General features: G+C 48.2%; 1 protein-coding gene across 6 annotated transcripts in view; it reads right to left on the reverse strand.

Moving 5' to 3' along the window:
• The window catches only part of WNK2 (WNK lysine deficient protein kinase 2), a 148,111-nt gene that overhangs the window by 19,508 nt on the left and 109,960 nt on the right, over nucleotides 1-18,643 (reverse strand). For 3 of the 6 annotated variants that reach the window (XM_061200630.1, XM_061200628.1, XM_061200627.1), the window contains exons 24-28: nucleotides 17,614-17,828; nucleotides 16,521-16,709; nucleotides 15,697-15,795; nucleotides 9,192-9,236; nucleotides 7,461-7,720 (exon numbers count right to left, since the gene is read on the reverse strand). In XM_061200630.1, the coding sequence (XP_061056613.1) occupies nucleotides 7,461-7,720; nucleotides 9,192-9,236; nucleotides 15,697-15,795; nucleotides 16,521-16,709; nucleotides 17,614-17,828 (808 nt within the window). The remainder of the gene's footprint in view (nucleotides 1-7,460; nucleotides 7,721-9,191; nucleotides 9,237-15,696; nucleotides 15,796-16,520; nucleotides 16,710-17,613; nucleotides 17,829-18,643) is intronic. The other 3 variants (XM_061200629.1, XM_061200631.1, XM_061200632.1) reach the window with 3 other exon arrangements.

An 18,643-nucleotide genomic window follows, 5' to 3' on the forward strand; every position in this document is an offset into this window, starting at 1 on the left:
TGGATTCAATAGCATATTAGAAGGAGTATACACCATGACCAGGTGCAATCCTGCAATGGTGGTTTAATATATGAAAATCAATCAATGTAACACACCATTAATAGAATGAAGAGTTAAAAAAATATGATCATCTTAATTAATGCAGAAAAACCATTTGACAAAATCTAACACTCTTTCATGACAACAGCACTCAACATACTAGAAATAAAATAGAATTTTCTCAGTATGATAAAGGCCATATATGAAAAAACCCTTGTTAACATCACACTCAATGGCGAAAGACTGAACGTTTTTCCTTTAAGATCAAGACAGAGATGCCCACTTTTGCCATTTCTATTCAATATAGTACTTGAAGTTCTACCCAGAGAAATTAGGGAAGAAAAGGAAATAAAAGGCATCCAAATTGGAAAGGAAGAAGTAAAATTATCTCTGTTCAGAATAACATTTCTTATACGCACATAACCCTAAAGAACACACACCCACACACATATACAAACTGCTAGAACTAATTTATGAATTCAGCAAAGTTGCAGGGTAGAAAATGAACACATCAAAATCAGTGGCATTTTTTTTTTTGGCTGCTCCACGTGGCATGTCGGATCCTAGTTCCCCAACCAGGGATCAAACCCGCATCCCCTGCATTGGAAGCATGGAGTTTTAACCACTGGACTGCCAGGGAAGTCCCAGTTGCATTTTTATACACTAGCAATGAACAATCTGAAAAGAAAATTAAGAAAACAATTACATTTAAGCGCAAAAAAGAATAAAATACTTAGGAATAATTAAACTAAGGAGTTGAAAGACTTACACACTGAAAACTGCAAAACATTGCCAAAAGAAATTAAAGAAGACATAAATAAATGGGAAGACATCCCATGTTTGTGGATTTGAAGACTTAATATTGTTAATGTGTCAATACCACCCAAAGCCAATCTATAGAGATTTGATGCATCACTATCAAAGTCTCAATGGCATTTTTTCAAGAAATAGAAAAACTCATCCTAAAACTCATTTGGATTCTCAAGGGATCCCAATAACAAAAACAGTCCTAAAAAAGAAGAACGAAGTTGGAAGACTCATACTTCTTGACTTCAGAACTTACTGCAAAGCTACAGAAATCAAAACAGTGTAATATTAGCAACATGACAGACTGTAGACCAACGGAATAGAACAGAAAATCCAGAAATAAACCTTTGCATATATGACCAATTGATTTTCAACAAGGGTGCCAAGACCATTCAATGGGAAAAGGACAGTTTTTTCAACAAATACTGCTGGGACAACTAGATATCAACATGCAAAAGAATAAAGATGGTCCCTTATCAAACACCATATATAAAAATTAACTCAAAATGGATAAAAGGCCTAAACATAAGAGCTACAATTATTAAACTCTTAGCATCTTTAGAGAACACTTAGAAGGAAACATGGGGGGAAAGCTTTATAACATTGGATTTGGCAATAAATCATTGCCAAATCCAATGACATAGGCAACAAAAGAAAAAATAGATAAACTGGAATTCATAAAAATGAAAAACTTTTATGCATCAAAAGACATTATCAACAGAGTAAAAACGCAACTCACAGAATGGGAATTATTTTTGGAAATCACATATCTGAAAAGCAATTAATATCCAGAATATAGAGAGAATTCCTCCAACTCAACAACAAAAAAAGAAACAACTCAATTAAAAAATGGGCAAAAACCCCTTCCACCATGTGAGGATACAATGAGAAGTCTGCAACCTGGAAGAGGCCCTCACCCTAGCATGCTGACATCCTCATCTCAGACGTCCAGCCTCCAGGACTGTGAGAAATAAATTTCTGTTGTTTATATTTAAAAAATAGGCAAAAGCCTTGAATTATTTTTCCAAAGAAGACATACAAATGGCCAATAAGCACATGAAAAGATGCTGAACATCACCCATCATTAGGGAAATGCAAAACACCTATCAAGATGGCTACTATGAAAAAAATCAGAAAATAGAAAGTGTTAGAGAGGATGTGGAGAAACTGGAGCCCTTGTGTACTGTTGGTGGGGATGTAAAATGGTGCAGCTGCTCTGGAAAGTAGCTTGGTGATTCCTCAAAAAATTAAAACTAGAATTACCATATGATCTAGTGATTCCACTTCTGGGTATATACCCTAAAGAACTGAAAGCAAAGACTCAAAGAGATATCTATATACCCATGTTCATAGTAGCATTATGCACAACAGTTAAAAGGTAGAAGCAACCCAAGTGTCCATCAATGGATGAATGGATAAAACAAAATGTGATATGTACGTACAATGGACTACGATTCAGCATTAAAAAGGAAGGAAAGTCTTTCAAGACACTTATGAAAGAAATCAAAGATGATACTAACAGTCCACCTAGAGGGGTGGGATGGGGGGCTGGGAGGGAAATGCAAGAGGGAGGAGAAATGGGGATATATGTATATCTATAGCTGATTCACTTTGTTATAAAACAGAAACTAACACACCATTGTAAAGCAATTATACTCCAATAAACATGTTAAAAAATTAATTAATTAATTTTTAAAAAAGATGATACAAACAGATGGAGAGATATACCACGTTCTTGGATTGGAAGAATCAACATTGTGAAAATGACTATACTACCCAAAGCAATCTACAGATTCAATGCAATCCCTATCAAATTACCAGTGGCATTTTTCACAGAACTACAACAAGAAATTTTACAATTTGTATGGAAACACAAAAGACCCCGAATAACCAAAGCAATCTTGAGAAAGAAAGACAGAGCTGGAGGAATCCAGGCTCCCTGACTTCAGACTATACTACAAAGCTACAGTAATCAAGACAGTATGGTACTGGCACAAAAACAGAAATATAGATCAATGGAACAGGATAGAAAGCCCAGAGATAAACCCATGCACATATAGTCACTTTATCTTTGACAAAGGAGGCAAGAATATACAATGGAGAAAAGACAGCCTCTTCAGTAAGTGTTGCTGGGAAAACTGGACAGCTACATGTAAAAGAATGAAATTAGAACACTTCCTAACACCATACACAAAAATAAACTCAAAATGGATTAAAGACCTAAATGTAAGGCCAGACACTATCAAACTCTTAGAGGAAAACATAGGCAGAACACTCTATGACATAAATCACAGCAAGATCCTTTTTGACCCACCTCCTAAAGTAATGTAAATAAAAACAAAAATAAACAAATGGGACCTAATGAAACTTCAGAGCTTTTGCACAGCAAAGGAAACCATAAACAAGACGAAAAGACAACCCTCAGAATGGGAGAAAATATTTGCAAACGAAGCAACTGACAAAGGATTAATCTCCAAAATTTACAAACAGCTCATGCAGCTCAATATCAAAAAAACAAACAACCCCATCTAAAAATGGGCAGAAGACCTAAATAGACATTTCTCCAAAGAAGACATACAGATTGCCAACAAACACATGAAAAGATGCTCAGCATCACTAATCATTAGAGAAATGCAAATCAAAATCACGGTGTCACCTCACACCAGTCAGAATGGCCATCATCAAAAAATCTACAAACGATAAATGCTGGAGAGGGTGTGGAGAAAAGGGAACCCTCTTGCACTGTTGGTGGGAACGTAAATTGATACAGCCACTATGCAGAACAGTACGGAGGGTCCTTAAAAAGCTAAAAATAGAACTACCATATGACCCAGCAATCCCATTATTGTGCATATACCCTGAGAAAACCATAATTCAAAAGGACACATGTACCACAGTGTTCATTGCAGCACTATTTACAATAGCCAGGACATGGAAGCAACCTAAATGTCCATTGACAGATGAATGGATAAAGAAGATGTGGCACATACATACAATGGAATATTACTCAGCCATAAAAAGGAACGAAATTGAGTTACTTGTAATGAGGTGGATGGACCTAGAGTCTGTCACACAGAGTGAAGTAAGTCAGAAAGAGAAAAACAAATACCATATGCTAACGCATATATATGGAATCTATAAAACCGGTACTGATGAACCTAGTGGCAGGGCAGGAATAAAGACACAGATGTAGAGAACAGACTTGAGGACACAGTGGGGGAAGGAGAATCTGGGACAAAGTGAGAGAGTAGCACTGACTTGTATACACTACCAAATATAAAATGGATGACTAGTGGGAAGCTGCTGCATAGCACAGGAAGATCAGCTCGATGCTTTGTGACGACCTACAGGGGTGGGATAGGGAAGGTGGGAGGGAGGCTCAAGAGGGAGGGGATATGGGGATATATGTATACGTATAGCTGATTCACTTTGTTGTACAGCAGTAACTAACACAACATTGTAAAGCAATTATACTCCAATAAAGATGAAAAAAATAGTAATAAAAAATAAGTAAATAAAAAGGAAAGAAATTCTGACATACACTACAACATGGATGAAACTTGAAGACATTATGCTAAGTGACATAAACCAGTTATGAAAAGACACATACTGTATGATTCTACTTATATGAGGTACCTAGAGAAGTCAAATTCATAGAGACAGAAAGTAGAATGGTAGTTGCCAAGGGCTTGGGGGAAGGGGGACATATATATATAGGCAGTTATTTTTCATTGGGTATAGAGTTTCAGTTTTGCAAAATGAAAAAATTGGAGATGGATGGTGGTGATGGTTGGACAACAATATGAATGCAATTAATACCACTGAACTGTATATACTTAAAAATGGTTAAGATGTTAAATTTTATATTATGTGTATTCTACCACAATTTAAAAAAATTGAACCTTGAAAGCATTATGACAAAAGGGCAAATGGGCAGTGACAAAAGGGCAAATATTGTATGATTCCACTTATATGAGGTACCAAGAGAAGTCAAATTCATAGTAGAATAGAGGTTACCAGAGTTACCAGAAAGAGGGACTGGAGAGTTATTTCTTATTGAGTAGTTTCTGTTTGGGATAATAAAAAAGTTCTAGAAATGGACAGTGGTGAATAGTTTAAAAAAAAAAAAAAACACCTTATTAAGAATCCCAGACATCTGAACAACAGAATTAGCAGAGCTGACTGACAGGGCCTGGCCCAGCACAGATACTGAGAGCTGATGTGGTGGAGTCTGGACAGAAGAGTAGACACTAGCCTGCCCAGGGCTTGAGGTGCAGAACCTGCAGGGCCTTGGGGCTGTGTTATGAATTCTCAGTTCTGTCCCAGAATAATGGAGAATAGATTTGAGGAGTTAAACTCATGGAGGTGCAGTGTCAGGAGGTTACTACAGAAGAGGAACAGAAGTTCAGACTGGGAGTGTGGACGTGAGAGGGAATGAAAGAGGATGACCTCAAGCACCTGTGGAGCAGTGGCTGACAACTTGGGTCAAAAATCCAGTCCCAGCAAGTTTTAAAGAACTGAAAACACACAAAATCTGTTCTCTTATCACAGTGCGACTAGGCTTAAAAAATCCCCAAAAAACCACTATCAAAAAGATCATGAGGAAATTAATAACTATATTACCTCAAATCACCATGGAAATTATAAAATATTTTGATCAGAGGTTAAAGAAAATGCTACATATCAAAACCTTTGGAATGCAGCTAATACCACTAGAAGGAATTTTATAGCCTGAATGCCTGTATTATAAAAGAAGAAAGGCTCAAAATCAATGCACTACACATCTCAAGAAACTTTCTAGAACAAAAAAGCAACCCAAAGATAGGAGAAGAAATAATAAAAGCAAGAAGCTAATGAAATATACAATAATTACCATCAAAGTGATGAGTTCTTTGAAAAGGCGAATAAAATATATAAATTCAGAGAAATCACCAATATCAGAATGAAAAACAAGACATCACTGCAAATCCTGCAAACTGTGAAGAGAAAATATTATAAACAACTTTATACCAATTAATTGGAAAACTTAGATAAATTTAGAGGTGTATCAATTGTTAGAAAAGCAGTATTTAACAGAAAGAAGAAATAGAAAACCCAAATGGTACTAAAACTGTAAAAGAAATTAAATCCATAATGCAAACCTTACCCTCAAGGGATGTAGACATGTGTGATAAATATGTAACAGCAAAATGTCAATCATAGCTCATAGGTAGAAGGTACCTGAGAGTTCACTGAAGAATTTTCAATCTTTTGTATGTTTGAAACTTTTTGAAGTAAAAGATCATAGGGGAACATTCCCACACTCAAAAAAAAATAAAAAATGGCCATCATCAAAAAATCTACAAAAAATAAATGCTGGAGAGGGTATGGAGAGAAAGGAACACTCCTTCACTGTTGGTGGGAATGTAAATTGGTACAGCCACTATGGAGAACAGTATGGAGGTTCCTTAAAAAACTAAAAATAGAACTACTATATGATCCAGCTATCCCACTCCTGGGCATATATCTGGAGAAAAACATGGTTCAAAAGGATACATTCACCCCAATGTTCACTGCAGCACTTTTTACAATAGCCAAGACATGGAAGCAATCTACATGTCCATCAACAGAGGAATGGATAAAGAAGACGTGGTACATATATACAACAGAATATTACCCAGCCATTAAGAAGAATGAAATAATGCCATTTGCAGCAACATGGATGGACCTAGAGATTGTCATACTGAGTGAAGTAAGTTAGACAGAGAAAGACAAATATCATACAATACCACTTATATGTGGAATCTAAAATAAAAAATGATACAGATGAACTTATTTACAAAACAGAAACAGATTCACAGACTTAGAGAACTGAACTTATGGTTACCAGGGAGAAGGGTTGGGGAGGAATAGGGAGTTTGGGATTGACATGTACACACTGCTATATTTAAAATGGATAATCAACAAGTACCCACTATATAGCACAGGGAACTCTGCTCAATATTATGTGACAACCTAACTGGGAAAAGCATTTGAAAACTAGATACATGTATATGTATAACTGAATCACTTTGATGTACACCTGAAACTAAGACAACATTGTTAATGAACTATACTCCAAAAAAAAAAAAAAGTTAAAAAGAAAAACAAAACCCTTCTGGCCCAGATGGCTTCACCAGTGAACTTTGCTAAACATTTCAGGAAAAAATAACATAATCTTGCACAAACTCCTCCAGGAGACTGAAAAAGAGGGAATACTCCTTCAAGTAGGCTTTGAAGTCAGCAGTCCTAATACAGGAACAATTCACAGAACAAAACCTAAGACAGCAGCTCCTCACTTCTGCCCCACGTGGTCTGGGGCACCTGAGCTAAAACCCAATAAGGGGTGTCCCCTGGGTATGTTGTGCAGACCCCACCCACTTTGCCAGCTTGGGCTCTGGTGGAAGACAGGTTGAGGTGGGCTCACCAGGATGAGGCCACACCTGCAAGCTGCTGGCCAGTCCCACCTAGACACTGCCCAACACTGGGCTAGGGCCTGCTGCTCAGCTGTTCAGCTGAGATCTGGAGTCACAGCTTCATTCCCATTCTGTGCCTTCGACTCTGGGCAAGCCCAGCCCCCGCCATGCCCCACTTACAGCCCGTGCCTCGCCAGAGGCCGGGGGCCAGCCTGCCATGGCCTCCATGTCATGCAACTTCTGCGTCTGCTTCAACTGGTTGAGTGACGGCTTCAGCTGTGTGGGCCCAACCGTCTTGCTTGTCCACTCGTCCACCAACTTGTGCAGGTCGTCCGTGAAGGTGCCTTTCTTGTTGTTGCTGTTGTTCACCTGCGCCTGGATGTGCAGGGCAGGTTGGGGGCCCGGCTCAGGGCCCGGGACCAGGCTGCTGGTGGAGGACCCTAGAGAGCACACACAGGCCAGGGTTGGTGACACTACACGCCAGCACCACTGGCTGGCTGCAGTCATTCATACAGTGGTCTCGCTTAAGCCAGGCAACACCTTGCTTCAGGAGATGGTCTGCATTGGGGGGATCCATGCAGTTTTAGACACAGTGGAGCGACCTCAGGGGACTGGGCTTTGACAGGCAGCCATCACCCATCTCATCAGCCAGGGGACAGGACCCCAGCTGCTGGCAGCCTCACTCAGCATCCTCTGTGCCCACACTGCCCAGGACCACCAGACCCCCATGTGAGAGAGTTCAGAAAACTCCTGGTGCAGCTGGACACAGACTGGGGGCAAATTCCTCACGCTTCTGCACTCTCAGCTCTAATATGAGGATTCAGAGGAGATTCAACAATACTTTAGGCAGAATGCTTAGCAGCTGCTGCTATCCTTCCAGCAAAGGGAAAATGCTTGCAATAGGTTGGATTGCTGATGTTCCCGTGAATGATAATGACTTGGTGATTTGGAATTTAAGACACAGAAATCACGCCTCTACTCACCAGAGTGTGTAATAATAATAAAGGATACAAATACCCAGAGCCTTCCGACATGGGTCTACAGGCTTGGTGCCAACTGAGGGGCTGATGCCTGTAGCAGGAGGAACTGGGAGGCCCGGTTGCCCGGGAAGGCCTGGGGCTGTGGCTTAGCTGGAGCGGGACAAAGGTGAGCGCACTTGGCCACTTCACTCAAAGATCTTTTTTAATGGCCAAAACAGGACTTTTAAATTTTTTTGAATTGTGTCCCTTTCCTTCCCCAGCATGTAATTTCTTATTGGCAATTTTGGATAAACCAATTTTTAAATTTTCTGCATTAAATAAATAACCTAATGACCATCTCTTCAAACAAGCCATTGCAATATGTAGTTTACTTTAGAGGCTAGCAATGAAACAGCACAGACACAAACAGTTAAACATTAGTGATGAGATTTTACACACGCTGCTATTTCTACATGAACATTTCAGCCAGAAAAGAAAAACAGAAAAATTAAAAAAAAAAAAAAAAAAAGGCATGAGATGAGAGCAGTGGGCAGCCCAGGTAAACTGATACCCATTTTGTCCCGGCATCTCTCCTCTGTGAGGGGCACTCATCTTTAGCACTTCAAGGAAATATTCCTACGGTTTTGGAAAAGGAGCCAATTAATGATTGGTAATATGTGGACGTTCCGGAGAAGGACAGCCTGTTAGATGTGAACTGGCAAGAATGCACAAACTCTAGGAGCCATGGAGACTCAAAAGGGCGCCCGAGGGCGGCTATCTCGCCAGGCGGAGGCCAAGCAGCACCCGCGAAGGGTTGGCGCAGAGCAGGCTGACGCCCGGCCACCTGCTGGGCCCTCGGCTCCCGGTCTAGTCGCGGAAACCCTGATGCACACTAGCCACAATAAAGCCCATGCGATGGAAGCGGACAAGGGGTAAAAAACCCGATAATTACGACTGCTGTGCTCTTTGCCTAGACAGAGACGCTTCAAGGCAGACCCTGCAAAGGAAGAAGAAATGACACAAGACCACAGGGTTAGGCAGGACAGCACACATGGGGGACAAGCCACCACACTCTAAGCAAAAGTCATCAGTGTGCGAGGAGGAGCAAAGGCCAGCAGTTCAGAAAGAAGGGACCAGCCTCCTGGGCTAACTGGGCGGCCCCCAAGTCAGTGTGGAGGTTCACAAGAGCTGCGCTGAAGGGCGGAGGTGCAGGGCCAAGCCCCAAGCTTCAGGTAGAAGTGTGTGTGTCTCTAGAAGCATATTCAAAAAAAAAAAGAGAGAGAGAAAGGAGAAAAAAAAAAAAAAGCAAAGCACACTGCTTGGCTTTCAAATGTAAGGTTTCTGGGAGCCCCACTGGTTGAGGCAGGAAACCCACTAAAAGTCAGCCAGGAGAGCTCTCAATGGAGCAGAGCCTAGCTCTGCCCAGAGGGAGGCCCATGGGTGGTTTTCCAAGTGCAAAAAGATACATTGTTTTGCAGGTTTGAGGCCAATCCCAGATCCTGGACAGCTGCCCTGAACAGGCCAGTGGCAAGTGTGGTGGGGAAATATGAGGGGTCCTATCTAGAGAGGTGGGAGGCAGGGCCGACCCTGATTCTCTGTATCGCTGCTGCCTCATCTGGTATTCCAGGTCCACTGGGGCAGGGCGAGGCCTCCTTATTGCACCATGACTAAATGCTACCAGGCCCTGTGCTCCCCAGAGGCTGTCTGTGCTAAGACAGATGGGCAGTGACTTTAGTGTCTGGCACTGACAGTCAGTGCCCACCTGGAGGGCAGATGAGCTGCCCAGGAGGGGCTGCCACACCCGGCTTACCCAGTGGCATTCCAGGGAGCCAAGCAGGCAAACGTGGGACAGGCAAGGATGGCTCAGGTGTCCCCAAGGTCACTCAGCAAGGCCACAGTAGCACGGAGGGTCTGTCTGTGCTCCGGCCCACGGCCCCCTCGCCTGCAGCACAATTCCCTGCACACCCCATACTCCCTGGAGAGTGCCTGCCACTCAGCCATTCCCAGCACTCTCGCTGCGGAAGGCAAGATGCTGCCTCCTGCATTTGGGGGCGGGGACAAAGGCTTCTTGGGGAAGGGCTGTGCCCACTGGGCTCAGAAACCTAGCTCAAATTGAGTTGCACTTATTTTTGTTCATTCTGTTGTGTTCTATGAGGCTGACTTGGTAAAAAGGGAGGTGATATCCTGTTGGGGTCTCTAATGTGTGAATAAAACCAAAAAGGCCAGCAATCCAGACTGACTGATTCTCAGTGGGAACTCTGAAGGGTTTTTGCTGGTCTGTGTCCTGAGATGGACCCCAAATGAGAGCACAGGGCCCTCTGGGGGCTCCGAGGCACGAAGGGAGGAGGGTCCTGGGCTCTGTGAGCGTGCAGGGCACCAGATGAGTGCATGTTTCCTAGTCAGATTCCTGTGGTTGTAGCGTCCTCTGGGCCATAGCAGTCCCCTAGAGATGACCCTGGGACATGGGACTAATCACTCTGCCAGGTCCCTGCAGCCTCACAGTAGCAGGTTCTTTCAAAAGGCTGCTCTGTGCCTGCCTGGCACCTCCTAGTGCAGCTAGAGCTCTGCATTCAGACCTGCCTCCCGTCACCAGAGAAAGAGAACACGCCAGCCAGCCCCAGGAGCTGCCTGGTCAGGAGTGCTAGACAGAGCCTGGGCCTGCAATCAGGGCCCCAGACCGACCTTCCCGGGAACCCAGGGTCAAAGCCATCGGCCACCAGGACACAGTGCTCAGAGCCAGAGAGTGATACCAGCGCACTGAGACCTCCACACCCTCACCGGACACAGCCCGAGGAGATGGAGCACGGATAGCCCCCAGCGTTCCATGCCCTCGCTGAACACAGGCCCTGAGGTGCCCAGAATACAGACGGCTCCCAGCCCTTAGGGTGGACCTTTAAACACAAACAAACCAGATTCGGGTCCCTCCACACTGAGGCCACACTGTCCGGCTCAGTGCAGAACCACAGCTGAGCAGGCATCATGTGGCTAACCAGTCCACACTCACACCAGAGCCCTTGTCCATCCTCAGGTGGCCACTTGAATCTCCTCCCCTGTGTCTGTGCCCTGGCCTGAGTCCTGCCCTCAACACCCACCATGCAGACAGATTCTGATGAACAAGCCTCCACCCAGCCCTGCTCAACCCGTACTGTGCTAGTGTATACATCGAGTTCCTGCCTACAGAGCCAGCAGGCTACAAGCAGCAACACAAGGGCACCAGGGCCACAGAGGACCCATAGAGGGCCCACATGGGACCCACAAGGGGCCCACTTACAGCCCACAGGAGGCCTACAGGGGACCCACGTGGGCCCACAGGAAGCCCACATCAGGCCCACACGGGGCATAATGGTTTTAACCAGCCCCACCCCCTGGTTTCCCATGAAGAGTGAGTCTTCCCCTGTAGAGTGAGTCTTCCCCTGTAGGACTTCCGTCCTTAGCCAAGGCTTGGCAAGAGCTGGCTTAGAGGCCCCAGAACGACTCAGAGAAGCTTCTACAAGGGCAGATGCTAGGGATGCAGGGCTCGGCAGCCTCTCCCAGCTGTTGGGAAAACTGTTCTTCCCAGACTGCAAAGGAGTAACACACTGGATGACCTAAAGCCTTGTCCTGGTGCAGCACGTGTCTGCAGGAGTCGCCCACAGAGCCACCAGCCACCTGCCCTCACAGCCAGGCCAGGGGTCTCAGGCAGCACCCAGGCCTGCGTGCAGTGAGACCCCCACACCACTTGCCCTCACATTCACTTTGGCATGGAAACAGAGGTTGCTCCTGGTGTGGAAGGTCAGCCCTGTTGGGCACCCAGTGCCGTCTAGACCCTTGGACCGCTCGAGGGACACCTCAAATCCCAGGGTATCCGACGCGGGCAGACTGCTTAAGAAGTGGGCCAGGCCCTGCAGCCACGACCACACCTGCTGTTTATCAGTGTTCAAATACTAACGAAGTTCACAGGAACTGGGGCCAGCAGCCTCATTGCGGACCTGCCAGGGGCCTCCCCACCTCCCCCATGACAAGAGGGGTACCTCCAATGGTCAGCCTTACACCTGACAGTGGGATTGACACTCTGTTCCGGCACCAGAAACAAATGGCATATAGAGCCAAAACATCATTCCGGGCGTCTCTGTATCCAGCCACCTAGTCTCAAACCGAGACAAGTGCTGAAACTCTTCTGTGCAGCATGAACAGGGAAGCAGGATGTGTCTCGGCTCTGCCCTAGGGTAATTCCACCCTGAGTTTCATTCCCCAGGTGGCACGGGGCCTGCCCTTAGGACAGCTCAACCTGAGTGGTCGTAGGGTGGGGTGGGGCTTTGTGAGGGGGTGTCTCCTCCCTGGGTGACCTCCCCTGCCTGAGTCCCCACAGGGAGAGATGAGAACACGCCCAGGTGAGGGAAGGACCTGGAGGCTGCACAGCGGCCCCTGGGGGTCCCAGAGACAAACTTGCTACAGCATGGGCACCTGGCCTGCGGATGGACATGTGCGAAAAACACAAAGCAGACCCCATCATTCCATGTGCAGAGAGAAAGTCCTGGAAGGGTACCCGCACCTGCCTCTGTTCAGATGAGTAGGAGCCAGAGGCAGGGAGGATCAATGGGTCTGACAACAGCTTCTGACCAACAGGACACAACCACTTCTGAACACAACCGCGCCACCCCCCCCACCCCGACTCCAAGTTTCCCTGAACCCTCCACTGGCCGCAAGGAGGGTTCTGTGCCCAGAGCCTCACCCCCACATCAGCCCTTCCCTGGGGGCCGGCCCGCCTACTGCTCGGATGGCTGGCCTGTCCCGGCACCTGCCCTGCGGAGGCGTCCAGGCTTTACCCTCCCTCCCCCCGCTCTCCATCCTGTGCGTGGTTGCCTCGCCCACCCCAAGTTACCTCCTCACCTCCTGAAGCTGCCTGCAGCTCCACCCCAGGTGCCCCCACCCATCTCCAACCTCTCTCATCTTCTCTGAGTTTCACTGAAGCTGGGACCTTCTTTCTGTACTTCAAAGCTTAACACAGGTTTTACTTTCCTAGTCTTGTCTCCTGTTCAGTTCAAGGCAGCAAATTGAAAACCTCTTGGCTTTAGCTCTGGGCTGGGCTAGCTGCCCCCACATCCCCAAAGCCATGGCCCTCAGCACCCAAGCTCAAGCTCCCTCCAGCCCTCACAGCCAACCCAGATCCCACCGAGTGGGCACACTTCAGGGTCTTCCAACTGCTCTGCATGCCCTCCTCTCTACAATCTTTGCCCAAAGTCCCTTGCCTCTCAGCCCTCAGGGGCTGCAACCAGCTTTGAATTTCCCTCCAGTCTCTCACAGGCATGTACTCAGTCTCCTCTCAGACCACAAAACTCCTTGGTCACCCAGAAACCAGCAGACTGAGGACCCCTAGAGGGCCTGGCAAATGCCAGGGCACGTGGGACGGGAGGGGGTGTCCTGGGGCATTGCACCCCGTTAGAGCAGCAGGAGCGAGGCTGAGCCTGCACATGCCCCCAGTTGGAGGCCTGTGGGTGGGAGGGCCCAGGGCAGGAACCCACAGCACAGTCTCTGACCAGCAACCTCAGACCATGTGGGGGCCAAGCTGTGGCCCGAAGACTAGGAACTCAGCCAAGGTGTGCCTAAAAGGGCCAGGGTGTGAAAACAAGCAGTACCATTAGATTCACAGCATCAGAGGAAATAAGGCCTTACAGGCCAGCAGGTACCACTACCTAAAATCAACCTGCCTAGGCCTGGTCCCTGTCTCCACCAAGCCGTGCCTCACACATTCCTTTCCTCTTGGCCACAGAGACAGAAGTAAAACATAAACCCTTTGTCCCTACTGTGCCTCAAAAAAATTTTTTTTTTATCCTGGAACAATAATTAACAATGATGCAAATGAAAACCCTTAGAACAAAAAAGCAGAACCACGTGGGTAGAAAGGTAGCATGGCAATGACCTCAGGGGCATACATGGCGCTGATCACTCGCACACTTTTATTCTAAGTGCCCTGCTCTAATCTGCTTCCCATGCCCGGCCAGCCACCCTCCCGGCAATGATACACATACTTGTCCGACCATGAGACACCTGGAGGCCCAGGTGCCCTCACCACAGCTTCCCAGGCAAGAGCCAGGCACACAAGGGCAGAAGAGGACCAGTGAGTGATGCCGTGAGGTAAGCAGGGAGCCAGGATGCATGCAGGCCTCCCAGCCCCCACCCAACTTAGCAACTAACCAGTAGTCCCATGACACTCGAGCTGAAATAGGGCCCCTGTTAGTGGACAAGAGGCACTGGGCAGTCCCTGAGCATTTCTACGCGGTCCTATGCCTCCAACCTGCCCCTCCCACAGGAGGGTGCCAAAGTCCCTCTGATGGGGATGGACACTGAACTCTGATGGACGCCTACCATGGACGTGGCCTCAGATCACAACAAGCACAATGTATCTTTATTGTACCAGCAAAAGCCACATGCCCTAAACCAGCATGTACAATCCAATTGGTTAAAAGCTTAACTTTTCTGTTGAAAAACAAAAACCTGAAAACCTCACAGCTTTTGAATCATTTGCCAATTGATCTGAGGAATGAAAACGATTTTGGACAGCCTGAGCAGATGTGCCATTCCTGTACATGGAGTCCCTGGGTACTAGGAGGGTGTTCCAGGGAGTCTGAGGATGACTGGGACTTGAGTTTTGCTTTAGCAGAGCTTTGAGGAACTGAATAATTGACTTCATCTCTGAGGTTGGTGAGATGAGAGGGAAATACACCAAGTAAAGTGCTCCAGCTAGAGAGAAGACCAGGAGGGGGCAGGCCCAGAAAGAGAGGCACAGCAGGAGGCTGGGAATCACAGCTCTCAGGGTTAGAGAGATTCCTGACGTGACCAGAATGGAGAGGGGGGCTGGGACATCCTAGCTGGAGCACGTTCTCTCAGCATTTCCACATGCAGGGAGTGGGGCAGTGGGTTAACAGTACTGGATGTTGTGATACGGCCCTTGTACAGAAGTTACACCCTCCAGTGACCTTCTAGAACTGTCTCAGCTTGCTACATGCATGTCTTCAGAGTCCAGACACGTGTGAAACACACCATGCGTCTAGAGAAGGCCGGGGTTGTCTTTTTGTTGTCGCTGGAGCTGGGGACAGCGGACGTGTAAATTTGCCACAATCGCAACAGAAATAAAACTACGTCCAACATAAAAAAACAAAAAAACACTAAACAAACGAGTGACGAGAGAAATGCAGAGCACCTGGGGGCCTGGCGGCAGAGCGCCCAAGGCCAGGAGTGGGTGAGCCACTGCACATGCTTTTGGTGTCCGGGCATGAGCCAGCCAAGAGCATGCACTGGCGCTTTCTGGGGCCAGAAGGGTGGACATGGACGGGGTTCCGTTTCTTATATTAAACAAGTGATTTCAATGGGGTGGGGTAGGCGTCCTACAGAATGTATGGAAGGTAATGAAGACAGGGAGGGGCAGGGGAGAAACCAAGGGCCAGGAGGTGATAAAATACAAAAGAACAAATACAGACAGATGGACACAGACACGGGTCCACTGAGGAATCGAGCGCGAGGTTTGCTACTAGACTTATAGGTCACTCTCTCAGACGTTGGGTGGTAAACCGTCCAGCCTGCAAATGAATATAGAGGGAAGAAAACAAAGAGACAGGCATCAAGTACAGTCTCTGGGATTCCTCCTACACACCACAAGCCATATCAGCCTCTTCACTTAGCATCCACGGCTCCACCTAGCCCAGCCCAGAGGACCACAGCCACTGACCATGTAATGCAAAGGAGGCAGTGTTGGAGCGGAAGAGAAGCGGACCCCAGGAGAGCGTGCGGGGCAGGGTGGGGGGTGGGCACCGGCAGCGGTCACCACGACTTCTCTGGACAGAGATGGTGGGGGTGGAGCACCTCATCGCGTAGCTGCTACGTCCACGGCAGCGGTGACGAGCATTTCCTCCTCAAGGCCAATCTCCCAGCTCGAGAGCTGTGCCCTCGTCCCCCCAGCTGGCCCTCCTGACGGAAGGACCCATGTTTAGTGGGGAATGGGGTGGGACAGGGTGGGCCAGTGCCTGGGAACCGGCGCAGAGCACGCAGCAGACGCCACACCTGACCTCTCACTGGTCCTGGCGCCTTCCCCAGGCCGGCTCTTGCAAAGCGCACCTCCCTCTGAGCCGCTTACAGCAAGACTCGATGATGGGCAGGCCATCCACTTTTTTCATTCAAAAGCTACGTCTATTATTTTTTTCCTTAAGAAGCTGTCGGCTGCCTTGGCCGCATCTCACGTCCCCTCTATGCCACACGGGCCCTATGAGGCTAGCACATGCTCAGAGACGGGCGAGCTGGGAATCACCTGGGCCATGCGCTCCGCCTCCATCACTGGCCAAGCCGGAGCAGATGTCTGCAGTCAGGGAGGCCCGCACGGAGCAAGGCTGCTGGGTCTGAACTGCCTTCCCACATGGGTCTGAAGCTGCTGTGGGCCCTGCCCCAGCTTGGGCAGGGTCCTTAGCAGGAGGGGCTCTGCTGCAGTCTGACAAGTGACCTGGGTTGGGGGGAGAAGGGGTGACAGGCACGATGAGGCACCACAGGACAGACCAGCCAGCTCAGGCCATGTCTATCCTCCCTGCTCTTTGCTGGGTGACCTTGGGGAAGCTGAGTCCCTGCAGGCAACGGGTGCATGGCTGGGTCACCCATGTGGGGGTGTCAGGAAGATCAAAGAAAATGACCACTCTTTCCACTGATCACCAACACTGTGCCAGCCTGTGTTGTGCAAGTGCAGTGAAAGGACCACAGCACACCTGGAGATGCACACCTAGGCTCAAAGGGGACCTGTGGATTTCCTCACTCTCATAAGTCTCATGTTAGCTTTAGGAATTGGCATGGAATTCATGTAGTTTTGTGTAATCCTTGTAATTCTTGGATGTGTGCCCTGCAGGTTATCTGTAACATGGAGAGGGAGGGCTTAAGGTCAACTCACTGCTGGCTTCCTACCGGGCGCATTTGGGGATTTCAGCTCACTGGGTCCCCACCCCAGAGTGTGGGGGCTCGGGGTCAGGGTGCACTCTCAGTGCCTGGGCACTGCGGTTAAAGACTGCGGGTGGGGGAGCCTTACCATCCTCTCCCCCCAACAAGGCAGCTGCTCGACCCCCTCTGTCAGGGGGCGACATATGCCTGAGAAACGGGGTCAGAGGAAGCAGCCCCCATCCCAGGCAGCATTCTGCAAGGAGCACACTGCAACCCACAGGTGGCTGAGGACTCCAAGAAAGCCTGCCCCTCAGTCCTTCCTTCCCGGCAGGAGGGGCGGAGGCCCCAGCTCTCCCAGGCCTGAAAAGGCTTCCCTGCTCCAGTGGAAGGAGATTCAAGAAGCGCTTTTTCAGGGCCTAGTGCCTGCCTCCCGCCTGCCCCGCTCCCACGCCTGAGGGCGGCCAGGAGGGCCCTGGGCCAACCTGTGCTGGAGGCCACGACCTTGAGCTGCTGCACCAGGGGGTTTAGCAACTTCCCCGCCTTCAGCTTGCTCTTGCTGGTCTTTCTCCGGCGGCCGACTGGAGGTGCCGTGTGGAAGAGACCCAGGTTGGGGGGCAGCGCCTTGCCTAGGCGGCGGTACAGGGCCTCGATCTCCTGCTTCTGCTGACTCTGTAGCTCCGAGATCTCCTTCAGATGCCTGCAGGAGGGAAGGGAAGAGGGAAGCCAGGTGGGCATTCTGCTTGATTCCAACACGAGGCCCCTGCAGGAGAGCCCGGGGCTGGCAGGACAGGTGTGAGGAGTGGGGCGGGGAGCCCACAGGATAGCCTGGGCAGATGGGCCACACACAGGGGACACAGGGGCATTTAAACGTCACTTTCTGTTTACATCTAAGCCAAGTGAGAGTATCACTGGGGGTCTCTGGCATCAACACACCCAGCAACAGAGAACTGCATGAAGGCCAGCCTAAGGAGATTCAAGTTTTCTGATATCCAGACTTGTAACATTGCTGTGTTTTTTAGTGGTAGGGGGAGTGGTATGAACAACTTCACACATTTATGCTTACAACACAAACCCTAATCATGAACATGGGTGAAGCAACAAATAATCAGTGCTCAGAACTGGAAGGTTGCCTCAGCTTATCAGGCAAATAAGTGTTACTTCTTCCATGTGAGGGAACAGGGCCCAAGAGGCCTCTCAGACGAGAGGAAGCCTGCACAAGCAAGTCTACAGAAAACGTGTTATTATCCAGGGACCCAGGGCTCCAGCCCTGGCCAGTGGAGCTTCCAGCTCAGGCTGACCCCACAAGCAACACCATCCTTGGGAATAGAGTCGAGTTGACAGGTCACGTGGGTAGGAAGCTGCCATGAAGACTCGGGTAGAATCACTGGTTGTGGGCAAGGGCAGTTTCTAGAACAGTCCAGGAAAGGGCCGGGTGGTCCCTGCTGGCCTTCCTCAGGGAGCATGCAGCTAGGACTAGTGTTGGGGCAGGGGAAGGGGAGAGCAGGGGCTGAG

Source organism: Eubalaena glacialis, chromosome 9, assembly GCF_028564815.1.
Source record: "Eubalaena glacialis isolate mEubGla1 chromosome 9, mEubGla1.1.hap2.+ XY, whole genome shotgun sequence".
Lineage (NCBI taxonomy): Eukaryota > Metazoa > Chordata > Mammalia > Artiodactyla > Balaenidae > Eubalaena > Eubalaena glacialis.